Genomic DNA, 26,575 nt, shown 5'->3' on the forward strand with positions numbered 1-26,575 from the left:
TTTTATTGGGAAAAGCCCTTTCATACTTACACCACTCGGTCTGTGTGAGACCTGGATCTGAAGAAGTCTGCATTAGTCATGGCCTCAAACTGAATGCAGAGAAATGCATCATCATTCCCTTCAGCACAAACCATGTCTCTTCACACTATCAAATCGATAACAATACTCTTAGTACCCATGAAGTGGTAAGGAACCTGGGATCACAAGTTAACTGCAACCTTAACTTCGACCACCATGTATCTATCATTGTAAGGAAAGCTTTATATGTAGCTCACTTGATTAGTAAAGGCATCACCTCAAGAGCAAAAGAAGTTATGAGCCCCCTATACTGGGCACTTATCCACCTCATAATTGACTATAACTCCCCATTCGGTATGTACCATACTAAGCATCTACAACAATTAGAGAGACCTCAGAGGTTTCTAACAAAGAAGATCAAGGGTCTCCAGCATGTGCCTTACACGGAACGACTAAAATCCCTGCCAATATACTCCGTATCATATAGACTTCTTAGGGGAGACTTGTACCTGGCCTACAGAGCAACCCAAGACCCAAACCTAATGAACTTACTGCATATCCATAAATCAAGAGGTTCTAGGGCTGCCTGTTCCAGGGTCTTAAATATGGCCTGCGACTTAAATAGGACATGCTGGAGGGACAGATTTATCTCCCAGTGACTGCCACGTCTTTTTAACAGGCTACTAATTCATGTGAAACAGAGCACCTGTATGACACTGTTCAAAAGGAACCTGGATGAGTGGATGAGGCACCTTAAATTCTTACTGGGGATAGCAGCCGCAACCCTCCTGGACAAGGGGAGTTATCACTAAATGCAGTCTTGGGTATTGACTAGTACCTCTACGGTATTACATTGGGTTGAAACGGCTAGGCTTAAAATGACCTCTGGGTCCGATAGCCTAGACCCATCCTCAGAGGGTAGTCAGGTGAAAAGTACAGTTGTGTAAAATCTTACCATAATAGTAGATGTCCTTCTCTTCACTGTTGCAGTATTCTTCATAGAAGTGATGTTCTACCCAAGGGAGCCTGATACTCGTCCAGTAGGAAAAAGGCTAAAAAAGATCTTTTATACGCCGTTCATCACATTTATGCCCCCTTTACAGAATGTAGGGCATAAAAGGTACGGATGCAACTACCTAGAACTGAATTGCCCCAGAAGAGAACAGTCATCATAGTACACAACAGTCCATTCACATCCAGAAGGAAAAAAATGCAGAAGAAACAAGAGGGGGGTTGGAGTGAGGGAGCAAATACTGTAACACTGAAGAGAAGGACATCTACTGTTATGGTAAGATTTTACACAACCGTACTATGTCCTTCTATATCACTGTTGCAGTGTTCTTCTTATAAGGGAGAGTAAAAAAGCTCAAGAAACAAAATGGGAGGTGGAAGGCTGAGAAGAGCCCTTAACAAGCCCACAAAAAAATTTTTTCAGCAAAATCTGCTCTCACCCTAGAAACCATATCCAACTTAAAATGCTTAGTAAAGGTATGCACTGAAGACCAAGTAGAAGCTTCAAGGATGGAATTGGTGTCCAACCCCTTGAAGAAGGCACCAGAAGAGGCAACAGCCCCAGTGGAACGAGCTGTAACAGTAGACAAAAAAAGAATAACAAAAGGAAAGGGTCTTAGATATTCAGGAGGAGACGCCTTGCTTAGAAACAGCCAAACCCAAAGACCTGGGATGAAAGGAAACAAAAAGCTGATCAGACTTATGAATAGCCCTAGTTTTATCTGAATAGTACCTGAGCCGTCTGTGCAAATCCAAGGTATGCAGGACCTCACTAACAGACTGCGCAGAAGGGAAAAAGGAAGGGAGTTGTACTGACTGATTCAAGGACAACTCATTTACTGCCTTTGGCATAAAAGAAGGCTTAGTATGAAGGGACACTCTCTTCCTGTGAAAAACCAAAAAGTGAGGAATGGCCATAAGGGCCTGAAGCACAACCCTCAAAGCAGAAGTAAGAGCCAGCAACAAAACAGTCTTCCAGGAACAATGTTACAAAGAAGCAGAATCTGTAAATTCAAAAGAAGCCTGAGTCAAATTTTCCAAACCAAAATTAAGTTCCCAAGGAGGAGGAATAAGCTTTCTTGAAGGCCTAATATGCAGGACACCGTTAAGAACTTGTTTGAACTTAAAATGAGAAATCAAAAGAGGATTCAAGGGTAGACAAGCAGATATGGATAACAAATGGGTCTTCACAGAAGAATTGGCTGAGCCAGACTGGAGCAGCTCGCAAGTAAGAGAGGACTAGAGGGACCCCACTGAAAAAGGGTCTTGTTTACGTGGAGGGCACCAGACTGAAAATCTTTTCGATTTGGACACATAAGATTTTCTGGTTGAGGGTTTCCTTGCCTCCTGTAAAACTATGAGCATGTCCTAAGAAAAGAGGTGTCTGGAAGAGATCAAAACCCTATCACTCACAATGTCAGTTGCATAGTGGACAAGTGAGAATGGCTTAGAGACCCCTTGTCCTGTGTGAGGATATCCAACCAGTCAGGTAACGTGTGATGTTTGCCCCTGGCCAGACGCATTAAGAGGAGGAACCACTGCTGTCTCAGCCAAAAGGGAGTCACTAGCAAGATGTTTGGGGAGTCCAGCTGAATCTTCTGCAGGACTCTTGGAAGTAGAGGAAGAGAACTGAAAGCGTAAAGAAACATCCCCTTCCAAGGAAAGGAAAGGGCATCCGTCTTCCACGCCAGATAGGATGGCACTGGAATAGAAGATAGAAAGAGGTCTGTTCAGAGGGCAGGCAAAAAGATCTTCCTGAGAAATACCTCACCGATGGTCAATATTCAGAAGCACATCTCTGTGAAGCATACATTCATGAGCCTGTGTTTTGGACTTGCTCAAAGAGTCTGCTACTAGATTGTGCTTTGAAGGAATGTATACTGCCTGAAAAGCTAACTGATAACTGGAGAGCCACTTCCCAAGTCTGAAGCGTAGTCTTGTAGAGGAGGTAAGATTTCGTGCCCTCCTGCTTATTTGACATACCCCACATCACAGTAGTGTTGTATGTGTACACACCTTCAGGGGGTGAAAGTCCTGAAGGGTTAGAGTCAGAGCTCTCATCTCTTTCATGTTGATATGGTCTGGGGAGGCCAAAGACCCTGAACCTTCAGGTTACCAAGGGTAGCCCCCACCCCCACCCCATGTCTGAGGCATCGGTGAACAGCTCTTGAGAAGTGACTGAAAGGCTGAAAGGGCCCATCTGGGTTGAGAGTGAACTGTTGAATCCACCACTTGAATTCCTTCTTGAGAAAGAGAAGTAGGGGTACACTGAATTAAGAGGGTGACAGTTCTGCAGTCCAACTGACTTGAAGTACCATTAAAGCTTCAGCATATGCAATCTGGTAAGAGGAAGCATTGGAACAGACGAGGCCATGAATCCCAGGGCCTGAAGAAACTCTCTGGCTGGCATGGCAGTTAGAGGAAGAAGAAACTGAAAGAATGCTGTCAACAACGATACCTTTGCAGGCAGAAGAGAGGCCAGCATTGGCACTGTCTGAATCCTGCAACCCAGATACGCGTGATCCTGACAGGGATTCAGGGCGGACTTTTGGAAATTGATAGTAAACACCAGACTTTGAAAAAGTGAGATGGTGAACTGCAGATCCTGTAACAATCAGCTGGGAGAAGGCATCTGAAGCAACAGGTCTAGATAAGAAAAAATCTGAATGCCTTGTTGCCTGCAAAAGGCAATCACAGGAGCTGGGTATTTTGTGAATACCCTTCGGGCAGTAGACAGGCCAAAGGGCAAAGTAGAGAACTGAAAATGAGAGGAAGATGCAGAGAAACATAAAAACTTCCTGAAGCGAGGGTGAATAGGGATATGAAAGTAAGCATCCTTCAGATCCAAGGATGCCAGAAAAGCCTGGGATAAGAAAAGAGGAAACAGAGTTTAAAGAGTAAACATCTAAAAAGAAGAGATCTCAAGAAAGGTGTTGAGCCAGAATGGATCCAAACTAGGTCTCCAAGTGCCATACGTTTGAGGAACTAGGAGCATCCTGGAATAAAATAAAAACCCCTTCCTGCTTGGGAAGGAGGGACAGGTTGAATGGCACCTTGGTTAAACAGGAACCCTAGAACCTCAGGGGAAAGAAGTTGTAAAGGAGGTTAAGGAATCCCTGAAAAAGGTGGGAGAGATTTCCATAGCATGAAGTAGCCTTGACGAATGATAGAAAGAACCTAAAAAAGGAGGGAGAGATTTCCATACCATGAAGTATCCCTGACGGATGATAGAAAGAACCTAAGAGTCTGAAGTGATGATATGCCAATTTGGAAGACAGAGAGAGCCAAAGGAACGGTGGAACCTGGTCTAAAAGAAGTGTATTCAAACTGAAACGCTGTACAACAATGGCCAATGAAGTAAAGTTCTCTTGGAGAATAGGTAATATGATTAAACGATAAGCGCTGAAGAAGATACCGAAAGCGCTTATCGTTTGGAATACATAGGGACTGTTTTATTCTGCATCAAGATTTTAACTTGATATGAAGATTTTAACTTTTCTTACAATAAAAGGATTTTAACTGCCATTAAAGCTAGAAGCTTTTATTTGATCTGTTAGACTGGTTAAGCTGTTATCACAGTTCATCACAGTCACATAGCAGCTACTACATCTTCAGTGTGGTTACTTTGTATATCAGACCAAAAAGGTTGGATACTTTGAAGCCATCATAAGACTGGAAACTTTGGAGCCGCCATTTCGCAATGGTATAACTGCATTCACAGCGTGAATATCTTGTAAGTGCATTTAATTTAAGTACTGGAAATGTATGCATGTTTTTTGCTGTATATGTTGCACTTTTAAGTTTTATATCATTTAACCACATTACCTATTCTCCAAGAGAACTTTACATCTGAAGTAGTTACTTCATTTGCTCTGCAACCTGTGGGTATCGGATCCGAACTCTGATCCGAGCCGGCAGCTTTACTAGCTAAAAGATCCGAGCTCCTAGCTCCTCCCCTTCACCCATAATCCCCTGCTGCATGCTGCCTTTCCTCAGATCGAGTTTGCCGCGGCTGAAAGAAGCTACTAGTGAAGAGCTCCTTAGGCTTGGGTGAGATCGTTTTAGTGTATCTTGTCAAAAGTTAGACAAAAGTTTAATTTTTTGTTAGTGTGTGTGCGGTTTTGCTCCCTTTCATCGAGTTATAGCCTTAGTTTTATTTTTTTGTGGTAATTTTTAGTTTGTAGTCGTTTTTTGTCCCTCTCCTATAGTGTCTGGGTGTGTTACTGTGATGGCTGAAGGGCCCAAAGCCGTCTTTTCTAATTGCACTGAGTGTGGCCATAAGCTTTCCCCGGTTGATGGCCACACTCAGTGCATTTTGTGTCTGGGGGTGGCCCACTTATCCACTAGCTGCCAGATAAGTGCAGCATTTAACCCCCGGGCTATCAGGGATAGGAGGAACAAGTTGATCCTGGCGGGCTTGTTACCGCAGGACACTTCTTCCTCTCCCTCTAAGACACAGGCTGCTACCGCAGCCCCGGTACCTTTAGGTCCCCCCACCCTGCCTGGGACTCAACCTCCCCCTGCTGCGCAGAGTTCAGGGGACTCATCTGCCTCTTCTAGAGAGAAGAGGCATAAGGAAAAGGAGAAGCACAAGAGTCATAAAAGGCGGGCTGAGACTCATCCCTCAGCCCCGCCATCTAAAGTCTCTAGTCCCTCCACGAGGGCCTCCGGATCCTCTCCCTCTCGGCTCTGATCGCCTTGTTTCTCGCTGGAGGAGGAGTACCAGTCTCCCTCGAGGCTGTCAAGGCGGCCCTCCCGGCCCGCCTCAACGACGACTTCTAGGTCTACGAGAAGCCTGACCTACGCAGACATGGATCGGATGATGGTCGATTTCTGCAGACTCAGATGCAGATGGGGGTGCTCCTGCCTCCCCCCCCCTTTTTGCTCCGATCACTCTTTCTCCAACCCATTTTCAGGTTTTGGAGTCATCGGATCCAGGCCCTTTCGGAGCCTGGGATTTGTCGGCGCCGATAGCTCCAGTAGCTTTGACGCCGACTGTACCCTTGAGCATGTCGGATCCTAGCTCTCGAGGCCGAGAGCCAAGCGTCGGATCTGTGGGGGTTGGTATGTCTTCGGCGCCCTTCAGGTCAGAGCACACTTCCCTCTCGGATCCGACTGCTTCGGCTCCGAAACCGATCCCTGCTTCGGAGCCGAGGAGACTGCTTTCGGAGCCTGGGGAAAGTGGCTCACCTTCGGCTTTTGAGGTAGTGGAGAGGGTTGTGTCGAGGTCTTCCAGATCCCCGGTCCGGGCGTCGGATCCTCCCACTCCCCCTCTGCATTTGGGTCTATCCTCCATCATCCGACCACTGGGACAGCCTGCTCAAACCCTCCAGTTAGTTCCCTTAGAGGAACAGGACTCCGTAGGTGAGCCCTCCTCGGATTGTCCCACCGAGGAGGTTCCTCACAAACGGAAGTGTTAAAGGAGGTACCTGGACTCCCCTGAGTCCCTCATGACAGACACGGATTTGGATGAAGGGGAAGGTTCCCCAAGGTCAACCCCTGAGGATGTCTCCTTTGGAGACATCATAGAAATGTTGTGAATTAGAGTGGGGTGGTCTGCCCAAAAACCTTCCACGGATGAGTCCGTGTTTCTGGAGGCATTTGAGGCAGGCCCATCTACCTCCTGGGTGTCCCCTCTGGCTTACCCCCTGGTAGACTTAATTACTACCAGGGCGTGGAAGGAGCCCGACACCGTGGAGCCAATTCCAAGATGGCCAGACAAAATTCTTAGCCCTCCCTCTGATAGGCAGGCCTGGTCTAAGGGTTCACCTGTGGATGCCATGTTGGTGGCGGCTGCCACGAAGAAGGAACTCGCGCAGGAGAGTTCCTCGGTCCACCCTCCGGATAAGGAATCTCTGGTGTTGGACCGCATTGGGAAGAGGATGTTTGCTTCAGCCACCTTCTCTGTAAGGGCGCTGAACTGCATGGCACACATTATCAGGCTACAGTGAGACCTGATAAAGGAATACTCTGCAGCTCCCCCAGAGTCCATGACGGTCGAGGATAAGAAGATGTTCTCGACTCATATGGCCACTCTGAAGTCTATCTTGAACACGTCTATGTGGCTACTCTGCCATGCTACGGAGGGAGCTGCTAGAGCTAGTGGAGCCGGGGTCGTCTTGCAGTGTCACGCCCGGCTCCGCCTTTGCGATTTCACGGAACCCTTTAAGGCGTCCTTCACAAATGTGCCCTTTGACGGTTCTTCGCTTTTTGGCAAGACCGTACGCGAGACGCTGGTCCAAAGCGAGAAGGATGGGAAGACGCTGTCTGCCGTCGGAGTCCGCTTCTCTAATCCTCAACGATCCTTTTCGAGGAATCAGAGGGGACAAAAGAAGATGTGGTTCCGGAAGTCTCAGCAGTCCCGTCCAGCTTCGGACCCCTCGTCCTTCAGAGGCAGAGGAGGACAAGGTGGACGCCGGCCCAGAGGCAGAGGGGGGCCACGTAATTTCAGGTCTAGAGAACCGTTCTCGGATAGACCCGCACAACAGCCCTGAGGGCTTACCCGACTGCCCCTCTCTGGAGGCAGTCGGGGGGGCATTTGTTGGAGCACCTACTAAATTGAGAGTCCATCACGACGGATCGATGGGTGCTCCGAATCATATCCAGAGGTTATTCCATCCCCTTTCTAAATCTTCCCCCTCCCATGAAGTGCCTCCCCGATGTCCCACCCGATCAAAGGGAGGTGGCAGCTTCAGAGATTTCGAAGCTACTAGAAAAAGTGCCATCCAGCACGTCCCCCCAGACGAGTTCGGATTGGGCTATTACTCCAGGTTATTTTTAGTGCCAAAAAAGACGGGGGACTTAAGACCGATTCTAGATCTCTCTTCCCTGAACCTGTTCATTCCCAAAGAGAAATTCCGGATGGTCACTCTTCAATCAATTCTCCCCCTCCTTCGGGAGAACAACTGGATATGCTCCATAGACCTCAAGGATGCGTACTACCACATTTTGATGGACAGACGATCCAAGAGGTTTCTCCGCTTCCGGCTGGGAGCCAGTCATGATCAATTCAGGGTTCTTCCGTTCGGCCTCACCTCAGCCCCCAGGGTGTTCACCAAAGTCATGGCAGTGGTTGCAGCCCACCTGAGACTCCAGTGCATTCAGGTCTTTCCATACCTGGACGACTGGCTCTTCACCGCCTCCAACAGGCATCAACTGTGTGTTGCCAGGGATTATGCTCTAACTCTTGCACAGAGTTTGGGCATCTCGGTACACCTTCAAAAGTCCTTTCTTCATCCTGTGCAGGTTCTGGAATTTATAGGGGCCAAATTGGACACTCGCATCTCTCGAGCCCTACTAACTCAGGACAGGGTGAACAGCTTGTCTTATCAGGTATTAGCCCTCCTTCAGAACCCGGCTCCTTCAGCAGAGTTATTCCTGAGAGCACTAGGGTCTATGGCGGCGGCAATCAGTCTTTGTCTACACGCACGTCTACGAATGAGGAATCTGCAGTGGACCCTCCAAGTCCAATGGTCTCTGTTGCTACATCCGTTGAACACCCCTATTCCACTGAGCAGGGTTTGCAGGGACTCCCTCCTCTGGTGGCCTCACTCACGGGAGTTGCGAGAAGGGAGACCCTTCGTAATGCCCCCGCCCTAAGCCACGTTGACCACTGATGCTTCTCGCCTCGGGTGGGGGGGGGCATCGTTCAGGCAGAACCATCCAAGGCACGTGGACCCCCTTAGAGACCGCTTTGCATATCAGTGTCCTATAGATGAGGCGGTGCTTCTGACATTGCAAGCTCTCCACGGCCTTCTTCCTCTAGGGACTATTGTGGTTCAAACAGACAACATGGCAGTAGTCTGGTACATAAACAAGCAGGGAGGAACCAGATCTTATCCCCTTTGTCGGGAGGCTTTGAGAGTTTGAGAGTGGACGATATCCACCAACCGCTTTCTGGTAGCAACGCACATTCTGGGTCGGTCCAACATTCTGGCGGACAAACTGAGTCGTATGATCCTCACACCGTACGAGTGGTCTCTCAAACCATCAGTTGCGAAACAGATCTTCCTCAAATGGGGTCTACCTTGCTGCGATCTTTTTGCTTCTCCGTCAAACACAAAGTGCAGCGAGTTTTTCGCGATACGTCCCCCACCAGGGGAGAGCCCCAGAGACGCTCTGGTTCATGCTTGGCCACCCGGTCTCCTCTGTGCTTATCCCCCCTTCCTCTTATGACGAAGTTCATTCAGAAAGTACGTCGGTTGGGGAGCAGTATTATCCTCATAGCCCCATTCTGGCCTCGCCAGATCTGGTTTCCATATCTGCGGTCTGACAGTGTAGTTCCTCCATGGATCTTAGATCCCATTCCGGATCTGATTTCGCATCCTGCGGGATTGCAACCTCAGAACCTGGTAAACCTCAAGCTTGCGGCTTGGTTGATCCAGTTCCACTGGTGGCAAGGACTCCCAGCATCTCAGCACCAATAAAGACTATTCTGGTAGCGGCTCACAAGCCTGCTACCAGAAAAATTTACAGTAGTAAATGGAAGCGTTTTCTTATCTGGGCTAAAGACAAGGGCTTAGATCCCTTTACCATTCCTATTCCGGCGGTTCTTGATTTTCTGTCACACATTTTTCATCAGGAAGCAAGTGCATCTACAGTTAAAGTGCAATTGGCAGCCATTTCCCATTTTCATGTGGGAGATTGACTGGGATCTTTAGCTTCTGTGAAGATATGCAAAACCTTCTTGAAAGGCATTTCTCTATTGAAACCACCAGTTAAGACTATGGTCCCACCATGGGACTTAACTCTAGTTTTACAAGCATTGGCAAGCCCACCTTTTGAGCCTGCCGCCTCAGTTCCATTAAAGTTCTTATCATGGAAAACAGCCTTTCTAGTTGCTATTACTTCAGCCAGGAGAGTTTCGGAACTTCAAGCCCTTTGCATGAAGCCCCCCCTTATCTAATTTTCCATAAGGATAGAGTGTCTCTCAGGACTAACCCTTCCTCCTTACCAAAGGTGGCTTCGGAGTCAAATATTAATCAGTCGATTAATTTACCAGTGTTCTTTCCCAACTTTCAGAACAAAGGGGAATACAAATTACACAAATTGGGTGTACATAGACAACTACGTTTTTACTTGCACAGGACGAAGGATACTCGCAAGGCTGATCAGTTGTTTGTGTCCTTTGCCAAATCTGCTATGGGTAGAGCTATTACCAAAGTTACCTTAGCAAATTGGATTTCACAGTGCATCATTCATGCGTATGTATCCTCAGGTAAACCTGCTCCTATCGGAGTCCATGCCCACTCAACCCGATCCATAGCCACATCAGCAGCCTTCTGGTCCAGGGTTCCTCTGGACGACATATGTTCAGCAGCTACTTGATCCTCTTCCCATACATTCATTTCTCATTATAAATTGGATATGATATCCAGGAGTAGGGCTTCCTTTGGCTCTGCGGTGCTTCGGAATATCCTTCCTTAAAGGCCGCCCATGGGTTTTAGGTAGCTTGGGACTCTGTCCCACAGGTTGCAGAGCAAATGAAGTAACTACTTCAGATAAAGAAGTTATGTACTCACTATAACGTTCCATCTGAGTAGGTACTTCATTTGTCTGCAACTGACCCCCCCCCCCCTCCATGCCCCCTAACCATTATCGTGATTCCTGATCATGATTGAGATTGTTTCATGAGGTTAGGCTTTATTTGGTCCTCTGTCGAGGGTACTAGTTGTTGGATTAAGCAAACTCGATCTGAGGAAAGGCAGCATGCAGCAGGGGATTATGGGTGAAGGGGAGGAGGTAGGAGCTCGGATCTTTTAGCTAGTAAAGCTGCCGGCTCAGATCCGATACCCACAGGTTGCAGACAAATGAAGTACCTACTCAGATGGAACGTTATGGTGAGTACATAACTTCTTTTTCATTGGCCATTGTTGTACAGCGTTTCATTTTGAATACTGTTTTTACTTGTTACTGATAGCTGTACTTTAGCATTAGGAGGTACCCTTTCTTTATGGTCTAAAAGAAGTGGGGGGGGTTGTCAAAGAGAAGGAGGCTTACCAAATAACGGATGCTTCTTGGTCACAGAAATCTGAAAAGCATTAGTAGAGGGTGGCCCACCTCCCACCTTTCCTACCCTTAGAGGCCTGACAGGGTTGCCAGTGAACAAAAGCGGAACTAGAAGGATAATTCCTGTAGAACTTGAGGATAGGAGAGACAAAATATGTTTAAGGTCTTGCAAGGCTGTGCCTTTCTCTTAAAGAAACTTAAACATGTCAGCAGCAGCAGCAGCCCAAAAAGATGTATATTATCCAAAAGAGCATCCATCAACTTGGCCTTAATGTCCTCAGGTAGAGACTGGAGATGAAGCCAAGAATAATGCCTCATGATAGACCAAAAAGCCGCAGCTGTAGAAGAGGCATCAGCATCATAGCTACACTTAATAGTGTGGTGAACCACTTGAGAAACTGAACATAAAAGAGATAAGGCAGAGGAATTGCCATCAGAATCAGGGAGGGCAGAGATAACCTGACAAGCCCAAGCAAGCAAAGTCAGGGCATACCTCCTCATGTCGGTCTGGTTGTTAATAGCCCTAAAGGCCAAAGTAGAAGCAATGTAAACATTCTTGCCAATCATGTTTTTTCCCCTACTATCTTTTTCAGAAGGCAAAAGTTTAGAAGGTTTGTCAGAAGAGACTGGCACCACAGTAGAGTCAGCAGAAGTACATTTAAATAAAAATAGGTTCTATAAGGTTTGTGAGGATTGTCTTATGTTTCTTAGGAGCAAGAGGCTGAGAATCAGTTGACTTGGAATCAGCAATGAAAATGTCTAACAAGGCACCCAACTCATGAGGAACTGCCAATGGTTTAGGAGTATCCACCTGAAGCAGTTAATATCTTTTCTGAATATCAGACACTTGAGAAGAATCCCACTTAAAGAATTCCATCATCCTAGCAATTATGTCTCCAAAGGACAACTCGAAAGGAGACTCTGGGCTAACAGACTCCTCTTCATCAGTCATAAGACAAAGGTGAAGGCATCTGAGAAGAATAGGACAAAGACCCCTCACCAGACAGTGAATCCTCATCCGAGTAATCTCGTTCCCTAAGCTGTTTAGAAAGGGTAGAGGTCCAAGGAAGAGCGGGTACTGAAACCCCTTTAGAGCCATTAAGGCAGAAAACAAGCCCAGAGTAAACTCTTGCTATTCCCTTTCAGGATCCATAGGACAGACTGATACTTCAGTTTTTGTCTTTTCTTAGAAAGGACATCACCCTTAACAAATACTGGCGATTCTGATTCTTGGTGACATTTTAGAAGAGAAGATTCAAGAAGAGAGCTCAGAACTTCCTCCCTGACAAGTATTTGTGGAATCGCTCTGGGACCTTCTGAGATAATCAACTGCAGTTCTCCCTCGATGTCTGGAGCAGACACCACCAAAGCCTCAGGGGACATATGAAAAGATGGTTCCATGCCAAGGATCGCAGTAGAGGAATCCTGTGTAGAAGGTGAATGACCTATGGTGGTATTAACTGCTTCTAAACGTTCGTCTGGTGGAGGCTGGACAACTAAAGAGTCTGACCGACACTTCACGGCCGCCTTTTTACCTAGCAGGAGTATCTCATGGTTAAAGGATTCTGTCCATGGTACCCTGAGCTAACTATTAAAGCCATTGGCTTTCAAGATAAAAGGCCAGGGAAGACAAATGGCTGCTGAGTGTCTTGGACACAAATGCCTTACAGATACTACAATAGGTATGGTCATGGGAAGCACCCCAAAAAAAAACTGTGACGATCCTTATGGGGAATCTGCTTCCCACACTGACATTTTTCCCTTCTTGGATGACATAAACCTCTCGGTAAAAAATAAAAAAAATAAAGTTAAAAATAACCTCAAGGGGCACTTATCTGGTGTTGCTAAGTATTCAGTACAGCAATAAGGCTTTCAGACCAACTGGCAAAACGGCTTTTGACCTGGCGGCAAAAGAAGTTCTATGTAGTTGCATCTGTGCATCCCTTTTATGCCCTACATTCTGTGCGGGGAGCATAAATGTGACTAACAGCATATACAAGATCTTTTTTAGCCTTTCTCTTACTGGCTGTGTGTCTGTCTGGCTTGGGTGGGATATTTCTTCTATAAAGAATACTGCAACGGTGATATAAAAGGAGATTTAGGTTGTCCCACAGTATACTACACCCCCCCCCTCTGTAACAGTATTTATAGTAGCATCATGATCATAGAAAGTTTAGATGTAAGTACTGGATTTGATCTACAAAGACAAAAGCGCTTATCCCAGTAAAACGTATAAAAGGAATTGTCTGGAATCACTCGTTTTTTGAAGTATGAGGATTTAGAACTGGATTTATTTTGTTTTTAGAAATAAAATTATTTAGGTGAAGGGATTGCTCTAAATAACTGAACTTACAACAATCCTATGTTGGAATCTTAGACTATTGAGGACCTCCAACTTTTATTGTAAAAAGTGCATGTTTACTGTATCAGTTAACATGCAAGTGAACCTTTCTCACTGAGTCACTGCTACTCTTCTGTAATAATCCTGTTCTTGAATGGTCTTTCACTGACTGCTGTGGAATTCCTTTTATATCAGAAATGTGTATTTTTATATGTTATTGTAAACCGTGTAGGTATCCTGTCTTAATTGTTTTTATCTTATTTGTAGGAAATGTGCTCATTCTGAAGTTGGAGCAAAGGGTTCAGGGGCTAGACTTGTGCTAGTGTCAGGAATGACATTGCGGTGCATGCCATCTTTAGGGCTGGTATATCCCCTGAAGCATGTATGTTTTGGGAAAGAAAAATTCCATGTTGGATTGGAAGGAAGACTAAACTACTGACGCAATGTGCGCTTGTAAATATGATAATATTTTAAGAACACGTCTCTTGTTTGTTCCACTGTGACCAAAGATTTTTTTCTGTAAGATACTACACTGACTCTTGGTTGTATTTGTGCATGCTTGATTGTTAGTACCATACTATATTGTATCTGCTAGCATTGAAATACTGCCTCAGTAAACTGCAATGAGCGTACATTTTTAGGCAAGGAAGTAACAGTGACACTGTCTGACAGATTAATTTCACCATCCCTTACAAACTGTATTGGGTTTGTTGACTTCTGTTCTGTGTATCACTGAACAGGAATGCTTACATTGCAGGCAGTTTTATCCAAGGATATGGAACTAAGCAAATGTAGAAAAGCAGATAGCAGAATAGAGTGTATTTAGAGTATACACTACAAAGCAAGCTTTGTTGACTTGAGTGACTAACTGGGCTGTGTCCATTCTCAGCAGAGGCCTGGGTACCAGACACTACATTAAGCACTCTCTCACTGGCATTAAAGCAGTTGAACAAACCTAGAGAGTGACAGCTTCAAGCATAAGAAGTAAACCTTATAAAAGACAGACAATATTAATTAATCTTAAATGTACAGTGAAGTCTCTGAACTTTGCATAGCTGTACAGTAACACTAACAAACAATGAAAAATGAATGTAACTGGATGAAATGCAATAAAACTACTAAAGTACTAGATTTGCAGTAAAGGAGAAATACACAGTTTGTTAAATTTTGCTCATTTGTTAATTTCAACCCTGTGGCATAGAGGGATAAATCTCTGATTGCAAACCAGGTGGCCAGAGATCAAGTAATAGCTTGGATGCTGGAAGACCTGAACAGAGTAGGTGGGAGTGAGCGGCTTGTGCTAGCTGGCTGGCCCGTCCTTGAGGGAGGGAGATGCTTGCAAGTTCACAGTAAATGTAAGACCTGGAAATGCTAGCTTGACAATTTCAAGTCAGTGATGCTAACTCTCAAGGTTTTGAGGTGGGGGGGGGGGGCAGGAGCAGGAGCATGCACAGACTATGGGGAGTCACTAGGCAATCCACTTCAGTCACCAGTAGGTGCAGTGGTTAGGGCCTTTAAAGAGGGAACCTCAGTGGCTGCATGCAGGACCCCTCTGAGATTGACTGTCACTTGAGCGAAGGACCAATCATTTGTGGGGTTTGATGGTTAGCAGGCAGTGGGGAGGATAAAATATATATAATTTTGTGTTAAGTGCTGAAATGCTAAATGAAAATTTTTAAGTAGAAAGAAGCAGAGAAGTTGACTAGAGCAAGTAACATGTTACAGGAGATAAGCTGTACAGATGGGAGTGGGAGACTGAAAAAAAAAACAGTGTAATTAAGAAAATTAGACTTTGGGTAGCTTATTTCTCTTCATTGGATAGTCAAGTGAGAAGCTAGTATTCACTGTAATGACACCAGTTTTTCTAAATGTGATACATGTCTGACATGGTGTATGACTTTGTTGCAGGTTATTATTGTACAGTTTGGAGGAAAACCTTTCAGTTGCACTGCACTTACGATAGACCAGTGGCTTTGGTGTATTTTCATCGGCATGGGAACATTGCTTTGGGGACAGGTGAAGTATATTTTATTGTTTGTCTTATTCGTGTTAACTGTACCATGATTCACCCAATTTAACTTCAGAGTTTAAACTGCAAATAAAATCACATGGATACTTATGGAAATGACAGAACTGAGGGACATTCTTGCAAGAGCTGCTAAGCTGGTCACTTACAATGTATATTTTTTACTGAAAAATTGTTTATGAATGTTTAAATGCAGTGATCTGAAAAATATGACTCATGGTGATAATCTAGATTAGTGAGTTTTTGTTGGAGTCTAACCGTAGAGGATAAATACTCCGATTTTTTTTTAACTCCTTACTCATACTGAGGTATTCATTTTTCATCTGCTTTAGGATTCCAGTAGTGGGTCAGTCCAGTGGATTAGTTTATTGTTTGTCGAGGCCTGCTATAGTGATGCTTAGAATGTCATAGTAATGAGGATCATTTCTAATGTATGTCAAGTTAAGGGAGTGCCTGCATTGATTTGGCAACACAATTGTTGCGGTACACTCAGAGAAGAGAGACAAAGTGGGTTTAGCATTTGTTTTCAACCTTCACCCTTTCCTCTGAGTTAGTTTGACCTTGGGGTTAGTAAATATAGAGATGAGGACTCCCACATCGGGTGATGGAGGTCCCTTACAAAAGAGGAGACTTCTGTATTTTGTGATCCTTTGTGGTTGTTCATTTAAGGTTGTGAAGTTTTTTGTGTTAGAGGTTGTGGGAACAATTTTCTGTTTATTAACTTTGTGGGAAGTGCATTTCATAGTGAGGTCCTAACCTGTGTAATCTCATGCACTTATGTGAAGTGGAATGCTCAGTCAAAACCCTTTCCTCACGTTTTTGCTTGCTGTATGCACTGTTTGGAACTAATTGCGTTAAAGCGTATGGATTCATAACAAAAAGGAAAATATAGTACCTTACATGCCCACATGTAAGTACAATCTACTAATAAATTCAACTTTCTTGTTTGTCTTTAAGTAGCTTTCCCATTCCATTAGGTTTTGCTATGCCAGTCAACACAGAAATCTGCACCAGCATGTCAAGCCTCATTCTACCAGAGCAGGGGCTTTCTGGAAAGGGGTAGACTTCGTCTGTATCAGAACCAGTAACTTGGTCCTCAGTTCACACCTTTAACAAACATTATAAATTGGATTCTCTTTTTATAGCCAGAGCAGGTTTCGTCAGGGCTTACTGATGTCCTTCAAGGATGCATCTGCAGTCCTAACAAATGGGTTGTCCTGCCTCAGGCAGCCTTTCGGTCGGCCGGATTCCAAAGTCTGGGTCTGGCCTCGGCTGATGTTGCACTTCACCCGACGTCATAGCTGCTGTTAATTGGGTATAAAGGCATCAGCCGACACCATTTTCCTCAGTCTTTCTTGCTGCGTGGCGCCCGAAGCAGAAGCTGTTCGCAAGTGCCGGTCGGTCAGAACCAGAGATTGCTACTACCGAAGACTTCTAAAAAGCTAAGTACCCCGTTGGGGACTCTTTCTTGCCTCAGCCGATGTCAGAAAAAGTGAATAACTGTTTAACTTGTGGGAAACAAATACCTCATAAAGATTTCCACTCTTACTGCCTACCTTGTTTAGGCCCAGACCACGACGTAGCAGCTTGTCTAGCCTGTGCTTCCTTCAACCGACGGACACTTAGACGTCGGTCGGAGTTTGCAGAGGAGTTTTTCGGCTCCGCTTTTGCTTACAACATGCCATCGGAGACTCCGACTTCACAATTAGCTAAAAAGCGTAAGGAAAAGGACCGACATTCGCGGTCCGTGGTTTCGGCCGAAACCGCGGTTAAGCCAACCGCGAGTTTCTCGGTTTCGGCTGAAACCGAGTCCTCGGTTCTTCCTTCGGCCGAAAGCATGCCTCCTACAACCGAGGCCTCATCCAGCATGGCTGAATCTGCTACTGAAATTCCACCTGCTCTTTCAGGTTCTCAGGATTTATCAGATACTATCCCTTTAGATATATCTACTCCTGCACGTGGAGCTGCTGGCCCCCTGCATCCATGTCAATTAAGGCTTTTTCCAGGGCTAAAGCAGCTAAATCAACAAAGACCGTGCCTGCTAAAACCCCCTCTCACAGGCCTAGCTCTAGTACTCAAATGCTTAGTCTAGCAGAGGATCTCATTTCTTTGATCAGGGGATCCCAGCCTCACCCTGACAGGGCCTCTCACAACACTCCAGAGAAGAGGCCTAGAGCAGAGCCCCCTGAGCCAGTTTCTACAGATTACTCCTCTGATGATTCAGAAAATACAAATCCTCCAGAAGGCCCTTATTCTCCATATGAGGACTCTGATGCAGAAGACTCCATTCCTTCTGCCTCTCCTCCTGAGGAATTTTCTTTTGGGGAAACCTTGCATGCTATGAGAGAACAATTTCAATGGCAGGGCCAGGATTTTTCAGACTCTAGGAAAAGGCTTAGGACCTTTTTACATTTGCCACAGCATAGGCCTTTAGCCATTCCTCCAGTACTTACAGTTGTGGATGATGCATTTAATGATGCTTGTACTGCTGCTGACTCTCTTCCTCCGGCCCCTGCTAAGCCCGACAGATACTACAGGGTTCCGGACACACATTATCACTTGTATAAGACTCCTATTGCAGATCGTGAAACTATTTCACAGGGCCCCAAAGCTGTAGCAGCTGCCTCTGCCAAAAACCCCCTCCCCTCTGAAAGAGAATCTAGGGCATTAGAGAGATGGGGTAAAAAAGTTTATACTTCTGCTACTCTTTCGGCTAGGGCCTTAAACTGTCAATTCCACATGATTCAGTATCAGGAATTTATGTTAGATCAGCTAACTAAAAAACTGTCCTCGCCTGAACCTTTAGACCGTAAGTCCCTTCAGGAATTGGTACATAACACTCAGCAGGTCAGTAATCATTCCTTAAAATGCGGCTATGATGCACTGGAGGCTTCCTTTAGATCAGCTATGACTGGCACAGTGATCAGAAGGCATGCATGGTTAAAAGAGCAATCCTTACCAGACCATGTAAAGTCAAAGCTCCTAGATGCTCCCATGGAAAAACACAGTTTGTTTGGCTCCCCTGCACAGCAAGTGTTGAAGAAGGTGGAAGAAAAAGCGAAATCTGTCCAGACAGTCAAGGGTTTCTTACAGGTCCAGCCTCCGAGGTTTAGTAGGAACTGGCCTTCCAAGAATTGGTCCTTTCCAGACACCACCAGAGCACAGAGAGGCAGGAATAGGCGCCCAAGAGGCAGAGGTCAATCCAGGGGTGCCTACAGGGGACGTCAGTGGCAGCCTAACAACCAGAGAAGTACTGCCACAGATCCAGCCACTACCACTTCCACAGGACAATCGCAGTGACTTGGCTCTGAAACCGCCTACCAGGGAACAACTAGAAGCACCCTTAGGCGGAAAGCTAGCCTTATTTTCAGTAAACTGGCATTACATTACAGGAGACAAATGGATTTTACAGACAATAGACAAAGGTTACAGGTTTCACTTCCATACTCTACCAAGGAAGAGAGGAATGCCAAACCTACCTCCAAACCAAAAGACAGACGCTCTAGAACAAATAGACCACTTACTAAGGATGAGAGCTATAGAAAAGGTACCGTCTATGGAACAAGGACAAGGATTTTACTCCAGACTTTTCCTGGTACCAAGAAAGGAAAACCAATGGAGACCTATTCTCAACCTGTCCACTCTGAACACATTTCTCATTGTTCCAAAATTCAAGATGCTGACCCTACAGCAACTTCTTCCCATGCTGTGCAAGGAGTCTTGGCTGGTAACTCTAGATCTCAAGGAGGCATACCTGCACATCCCCATACGACCAAATTGCAGAAGATACCTCAGATTTCTTGCAGGATCAGAGCATTATCAATTCTCAGCATTGCCTTTTGGCTTATCTACTGCGCCCAGAGTATTCACGAAATGCCTGGCATCAGTAATTGCTCATTGCAGGCTTCAGAGAATTCAAATTTATCCATACCTGGACGACTGCCTGTTACAAGCGGACAACAAAAACAAATTAACAAAAGATTTGAGAAAGGTTATTCACCTATTGCAAGGCCTGGGATACACAGTCAACATAAAAAAGTCAAGGCTGATACCATCCCAAAGGATAACTTTCTTGGGTGCAGAACTGGACACACCAAACCAAATGGCATTCCTCACAGCAGAAAAGCAGAAGCACCTACCACTCTATTTCATGGCATTAACAACGCAGAACCAGCTTACAGCAAGAAAAGTCCTGCAAGCCCTGGGTTACATGGCATCCTGCATAATATTGATTCCACATGCCAGACTACATATGAGGAAGTTGCAATGGTACCTATGGAATTTATGGTCTCAGCACAAGCACAGCCTAGAAACCCAAATTCCAATAATTCCATGCCTGAAGCAAGAATTCCGGTGGTGGGCTCAGGCCTGTCAATTGAACAAAGGACTGCCCTTCCACAGCCCTCACCCAAGCCAGACTATCACCACGGACGCCTCAGACCTCGGTTGGGGGGCACACATGGTGGACAAGTGCATGCAAGGCTTATGGACTCAAGACCAGCTGAACATACACATAAATCAAAAAGAGATGCTGGCAGTAAAGCAGGCAATTCAGACATTCAGACCGTTTCTTCAACAGGGTCATTTGCTGATAAGGACGGACAACACCACAGTTATGTGGTATATCAACAAACAGGGAGGCACACATTCATATCCTCTATGCCGGATGGCAATGAACCTCTGGAATGTGGCCCTGAACCTCAACATTCAGCTCCAGGCAATATTTGTGCCAGGAAAAGAAAATATACTAGCAGACATCTTAAGCAGAACTACCACGGACGTCCACGAATGGATGCTGCATCCAGACATCTTCAAATCCATTACAAGGAAATGGGGACTACCAGAAATAGACCTATTCGCATCCCCACACAACCACCAATTGAAAAAATTCTGCACAAGGGCATACCACCCACTTGCTTGGAAGGTGGACTCCCTATCTTTCAGTTGGGAAAACCTGACAGCATATGCATTCCCACCTCTTCCTTTGATGCACAAAGTGCTACTGAAGATCAAAGAAGATCACCCAAGGATCATCCTGATAGCTCCAGACTGGCCGAGGCAGCATTGGTACCCGCTACTGAGGAGTATGTCTCGGGAACACGCATGGCCTCTACCCCTAGTTCCTTTACTGCTAACACAGAACAACTTCAAAATCCTGCATCCAAACTTGAAAACGCTGCAGCTAGCTGCTTGGAACATTGCATAAGACAAAATAACCCAGATTTATCTCAAAGGGTTAAAGACATTATCTTGGAGGCTCGCAGACCCTCAACAAGAAAAACTTATTCAGCAAAATGGAAAAGATATCTCATTTGGAGTGCAGCAAAAGGAGAAAATGTATCACTGGCAAACATAGCTAACATCCTGGAATATTTAGCAGAGCTTTTCCACAATGGCCTGTCCTACTCCTCCATTAAGATTCATGCATCAGCAATTTCAGCAGAATACAACATGGATCCTCCAGTCTTTTCTCATCCTCTACTCAGGCAGTTCCTGAGAGGAATTAAAATGTAAAGCCACCAAGGAAGCCACCATTGCCTACATGGGACTTGAACTTTGTGTTAGAAAAGTTGACACTTCCCTCTTTTGAACCAGCAGCAACAGCAGAATTACAGTACTTATCTTGGAAAACTGCTTTCCTGCTTGCAATCACTTCAGCAAGAAGGGTTTCTGAATTACAGGCATTAATGGCAGTACAGCCCTTCCTTATCTTCCATCAGGATAGTGTCCATGAGAACTAATCCTACTTTTATGCCAAAGGTGGTCTCCAGGGTATCATTAAACCAAGCAATCCACCTACCTACATTCTTCCCCAACCCACAGAACAGGGGGGAAAGACTACTACATACCTTGGATGTGCATAGGCAATTGCGCTACTACCTGGACAGAACCAAGAACAATAGAAAAACTGACCAGCTTCTGGTAGCATATGCAACAGGAATGGAAGGAAAAGCAATTTCAAAACAGACAATCTCAAAATGGATAGGAAATTGCATTAGATTTTGTTACTCTTATCATGGAAAGACAACTCCAGAAAACATCAGACCTCACTCCACAAGGGCTACAGCCACTACTACAGCTTTTTTACGAGGAGTGGCTACCAAAGACATTTTAGAGGCTGCTACTTGGAGCTCCGTGCATACATTTGCCAAGCATTATAATCTACCTTTATACTCCAGATCCCGAGCAGGTTTTGCCACTGCTGTTTTGCAAGGGATCTTAACTACACCATAATCTTCTTAGTACCTCCTCCCCCAGTTTGGCTATGGTATTCTACCCATTTGTTAGGACTGCAGATGCATCCTTGAAGGACATAGTACAGTTTTGTACCTACCACAAATGTAGATGTCCGAGAGGTATGCATCTGCAGTCAGGATTACCCACCCTCCTTCCCCTCTGTGCTACTCCTAGGGTATTTGCCCATCTTGTAGCTAGCTTGGGGGAATCTATTATGGTGTATTTGTTTGTATATATGTATATACATGTTTATTTTTATTTGCTCTCTATTGTTTGGAAACATTTGCATTTATCCAAATTTAGCCTTCCTAGAGGGCACCTGGCATCTGGTGCAAGAAACACTGAGGAAAATGGCGTCGGCTGATGCCTTTATACCCAATTAACAGCAGCTATGACGTCGGGTGAAGTGCGACATCAGCCGAGGCCAGACCCAGACTTTGGAATCCGGCCGACCGAAGGGCTGCCTGAGGCAGGACAACCCATTTGTTAGGACTGCAGATGCATACCTCTTGGACATCTACATTTATGGTAGGTACAAAACTGTACTTTCTGGGCTCGTATCCTTGTCCATCCGCCCTTTTTCTTGAGCTTTGGCAGACATATGTTGTAATGGCTGCTGCAACAGTGATCTAATGAAGAACATAATATGATGATGTTCTTCATCTCACATTGCTGCAGTCCTAACACTAGGGTAGTCCGCTGTCCCAGTCGGCCCGAATACCAAAGTATAAGGCTGACGTCGGTCAAGGCGCATTTGTCTGACATCAGGACGTCAGGGTACAAATGCGCATGACCGACGTCATATCCTCAGTCTTTTTTGCCGCATGGTCCGATGCAGAAGCAGTATTGCGAGTGCAGGTTGGCGTTCTGAAATTTTCTGAAGTCGGAGTTTCAGACCGAATCAAAGTTGGCTAAGTACCCGTTGGGAATATTTTGTTTTTCTTGCCTCAGTATTTAACGGATGTCAGAAAAAGTCAATAACTGTATTTCTTGTGGGAAACAGATACCTCATAGCGATTACCATACCTTGTGTATACCTTGCTTAGGGCCTGAGCACGGCGTTGTTGGCTGTCGCTCTTGTGGTAGATTTAACAAACGCACTATTAAGAGAAGATTAGATTGTGCCAGGTTAGTTTTGGGAAGCGTTGTAATTACAACATGCCGTCGGATGCTCCGGCGCCGCTTTGTCTAAAAGCGCAAGGACAAAGCAGCGAAGCCTAGGGTGGAAGAACTGTCTGTCCCGGACGTCGGTTCTTTAGAGGACACGGTGGAGCCGGTGGTTCTACCAGAAGTTCCTTTGGATTCTCAGGGAGAGACTTTACTGTTACAAGATGTGTCCTCTCAGGAGGTAGGCCAGGCTGAAGGGGCTTCTCAGGTAGCTGTTCTCCCTCCCTTCCTAAGGTGGTTAGGCCCTCCTTCTGTTTCCAAGGCTTCTTCTAGAGGCAGGCCAGGGTTAACTTCAGTGGGGTCTCCCCTAGTTCTTCAGGGTCTCTGCCTAAGAAACATATGCTTAAAATGGCAGAAGATTTGATTACTATGATTAGAGGTTCTATGCCCCCTGATAAGAGGCCTAGGGTGGAACCTGAGCTTGAGAGTTTTGAGCAGTGTTCGAGGCGTCTGAGTCTTGGCTGAAGACTTGCAGGAGTATCCTCCTTATTCTGATTCTGATGTAGATGATTCTACTCCTTGGCTTCTCCTCCTGAGGATTTTTCTTTTCAGAGACTCTTCATTCCATGAGGGAGCATTTTAAATGGGAAGGTCAAGATTTCTCTGATTCCAGGAAAAGGCTTAGGGAATTTTTGTTTCTACCCCAGCATAGGCCTTTGGCTATACCTCCTGTTCTGGATGTGGTAGAGGATGTTTTTGCAGAGGCTTCTCTGAACCCTGATTCTTTGCCTCCTGCCCCAGTTAAACCGGATAGGTATTATAGGGTGCCTGAAGCTCATAAGTATCTTTTTAAGAGTCCTAGGGCAGACCCAGAAACTGTTTCTCAAGGCCCTAAAGGTGTTAAGGCTTCTGTTGTTAAAAATCCTGTTCCTTCTGATAAAGAGGCAAGGGCTTTGGATAGATGGGGAAAGAAGGTGTATACTTCCACTTTAGCCATGAGGGCTTTGAATTGCCAGTTTCACATGTTGAAATACCAAAATTATCTCCTTTCACAATTGAAGTCTAAGGTAGATGCTCTGGCGGAAGGTATTGAGTGTAAAGAGTTGCAGGATTTAGTTCATGTTTCTGAACAGGTGGGTAAGCATTCCTTGCAATGTGGTTTTGATGCTGTACAGGCCTCTTGAGGGTGGCAGCCACTGGTTCTGTTCTTCGCAGGCACGCCTGGCTGAGGATCAGAATTTAGCTGAACATGTAAAGACAAGGATTTTAGATGCTCCTTTACAATCTGATGTGTTATTTGGTGCCTGTGGAAGCAGTTTTAAAGAAAATGGAGGACAAGGCTAAGTCTATGCAGACTGTTAAAGACTTTTTGCAGGTTCAGCCTCCAAAGTTTAGTAGAAATTGGCCTACTAAGGGGTGGACATATCCTTCTTATGATTCTCAGTCTAGGGGTAGATCTAGGCGTGGTAGGGGCAGAGCTCAAGGTTCTTTTAGGCCTAGAACAGGGAGTTCACCTGCCCAGTCTTCTGGTGAGGGCAGGGGTCAGTCCTTTCGTAAGCAGACCCAATGACCTGCCTTTTCAGCTGCCAGAGCCTTCTCGTCTGGCAGCACCTTTGGGAGGAAGGCTGGCACTTTTCAAAGAAAATTGGAGTGTTATTACCCAAGACAGATGGGTATTGGATATCGTTCACCACGGTTACAGGTTTTATTTCCATACCTTGCCTCCTTTCAAAGGCATGCCAGACATTCCTCCTATGCAAAGAAAAGAGGCTCACAAGCAAATTTCTCTGTTACTCCAGATAGGGGCCATTCAGCCGGTTCCTGTGCCAGAAAGGGGCCTAGGATTTTATTCTCGCCTGTTCCTAGTACCAAAAAAGGGGAACACGTGGAGACCAATTTTGGATTTGTCTATCCTCAACACTTATCTGGACATTCCCAAGTTCAAAATGTTGGCGTTACAACAGCTTTTACCTCTGCTGGGCAAAGATCACTGGATGGTAACTTTAGATCTCAAGGAGGCTTACCTTCATGTGCCTATCAGACTCAGTTGCAGGAAGTATCTGCGTTTCCGAGCTGGAAATTCCCATTATCAGTTCTCTGCATTGCCCTTTGGCTTATCTACTGCCCAGAGTATTCACAAAAGTTCTGGCTCCAGTCGTAGCTTTCTTCAGGCTAAAAGGAATACAAATCTATCCTTACTTGGGCGACTGTCTGATTCTGGCTCAAGAAAAGGACGAGCTTCTTCAGCATCTGGAATATGTGATAGCAGTGCTAAGATGCCTGGGGTATTCTGTGAACGAAATAAAGTCCAGTCTAGTACCCTCTCAAGACATGTGCTTTCTGGGTGTGAGACTGAATACAGCAGCCCAGATGGCCTTTATAACCACGGACAAACAAAAGAATCTTTCCCTTTACTTCCATCAACTATCTCTTCAGTCCGGGCTGACTGCAAGGACAGTCCTTCAAGCCTTAGGGTTCATGGCATCTTGTATTCTGGTGCTTCCCAATGCCAAACTGCATATGGGGAAGCTGCAATGGTATCTAAAAAATGTATGGACACAGCACTGCCAGGATTTGGACACTGTCATTCCAATAATACCTTGCATTCAAAAGGAATTTTTGTGGTGGGCTCAGGAATGTCACCTAAACAAGGGACTCTCTGTGACCCGGCCAGAGGCGAGTCAGATTCTAACAACAGATGCCTCAGACATAGCTTGGGGAGCTCATCTGAATGGAAAGTGGATACAAGACAAGTGGCCTGCCAGACTACAGCATTTACATATCAACATGAAGGAGATGTTAGCAGTCCAGTTTGCATTACTGGCTTTCAAGGAGTTACTTCTTCCAGGGCAGGTGTTGATTCTAACAGACAACACAACTGTCATGTGGTACATCAACAAGCAAGGGGGAACACATTCTTATCCTCTATGCAGGCAAGCAATGATTTTGTGGGAGACTGCGCTCAGCTTGCAGCTAAATCTTCAGGCAAGGTTTCTGCCAGGAGCACAGAACTCCTTAGCAGATGTGTTGAGCAGGCAAATCATGGATCCCCACGAGTGGAAACTGGATCTTCATGTATTTCGAAAATTGACAGTGTCATGGGGAACTCCAGACATAGATCTGTTCGCTTCTCCACTAAACCACCAGCTGCCAAAGTTTTGCACGAAAAGGTTTCATCACACAGCTTGGAAAGTGGATGCTCTTTCGTTCAGTTGGGAAAATCTTCATGTGTATGCCTTTCCACCTCTGCCTGTCCTCCCAAAGGTACTCCTAAAGGTCAGACAAGACAAGCCAAGGATGATTTTGATAGCTCCAGATTGGCCTCGGCAACACTGGTACCCATTACTGAGGAATCTGGTAAGGAAGCCTCCATGGCCTTTACCTTTAATTCCACACCTTTTATCTCAGAGGGACGGTCATCTACTCAATGTCAAGCTTCACTCTCTTCATCTAACAGCCTGGCATATTCTGTTTTGAACCACAGCAGGTCTCAACTTCCTCAACAAGTTTTGAATGTGATTATGGAAGCCAGAAGACCTAGTACACGTAAAGTGTATGCAGAAAAATGGAAGAGATTTTTATTTTGGAGTGCAGCAAAGGATTTGGATGTTTCTGAGCCTAATTTGAGTGTGGCTCTTCAATATCTTACTGAGTTATTGGACAAAGGTTTGTCTTTCTCTTCCATTAAGATTCATGCTGCAGCAATTTCAGCTCACTATGATTGTGACCCACCATTGTTTTCTCATCCTTTGTTCAAGCAATTTCTTAGAGGGCAAAGAATATAAGACCCCACGTAGAGCTCCTACTCCTGCTTGGGACCTCAATTT

General features: G+C 45.4%; 1 protein-coding gene across 1 annotated transcript in view; it reads left to right on the plus strand.

Annotated features, from left to right (window-relative positions):
- ATP2B1 (ATPase plasma membrane Ca2+ transporting 1) overlaps positions 1-26,575 on the plus strand; it is a gene marked incomplete in the record, with an annotated part of 2,275,481 nt that overhangs the window by 2,019,739 nt on the left and 229,167 nt on the right. Inside the window, 1 exon segment of the mRNA XM_044087859.1 lies at positions 15,287-15,394. Coding sequence (XP_043943794.1) covers positions 15,287-15,394 — 108 coding nt within the window.

Source organism: Protopterus annectens, chromosome 11.part0 (genome assembly GCF_019279795.1).
Source record: "Protopterus annectens isolate FY-2018-M chromosome 11.part0, PAN1.0, whole genome shotgun sequence".
NCBI lineage: Eukaryota > Metazoa > Chordata > Ceratodontiformes > Protopteridae > Protopterus > Protopterus annectens.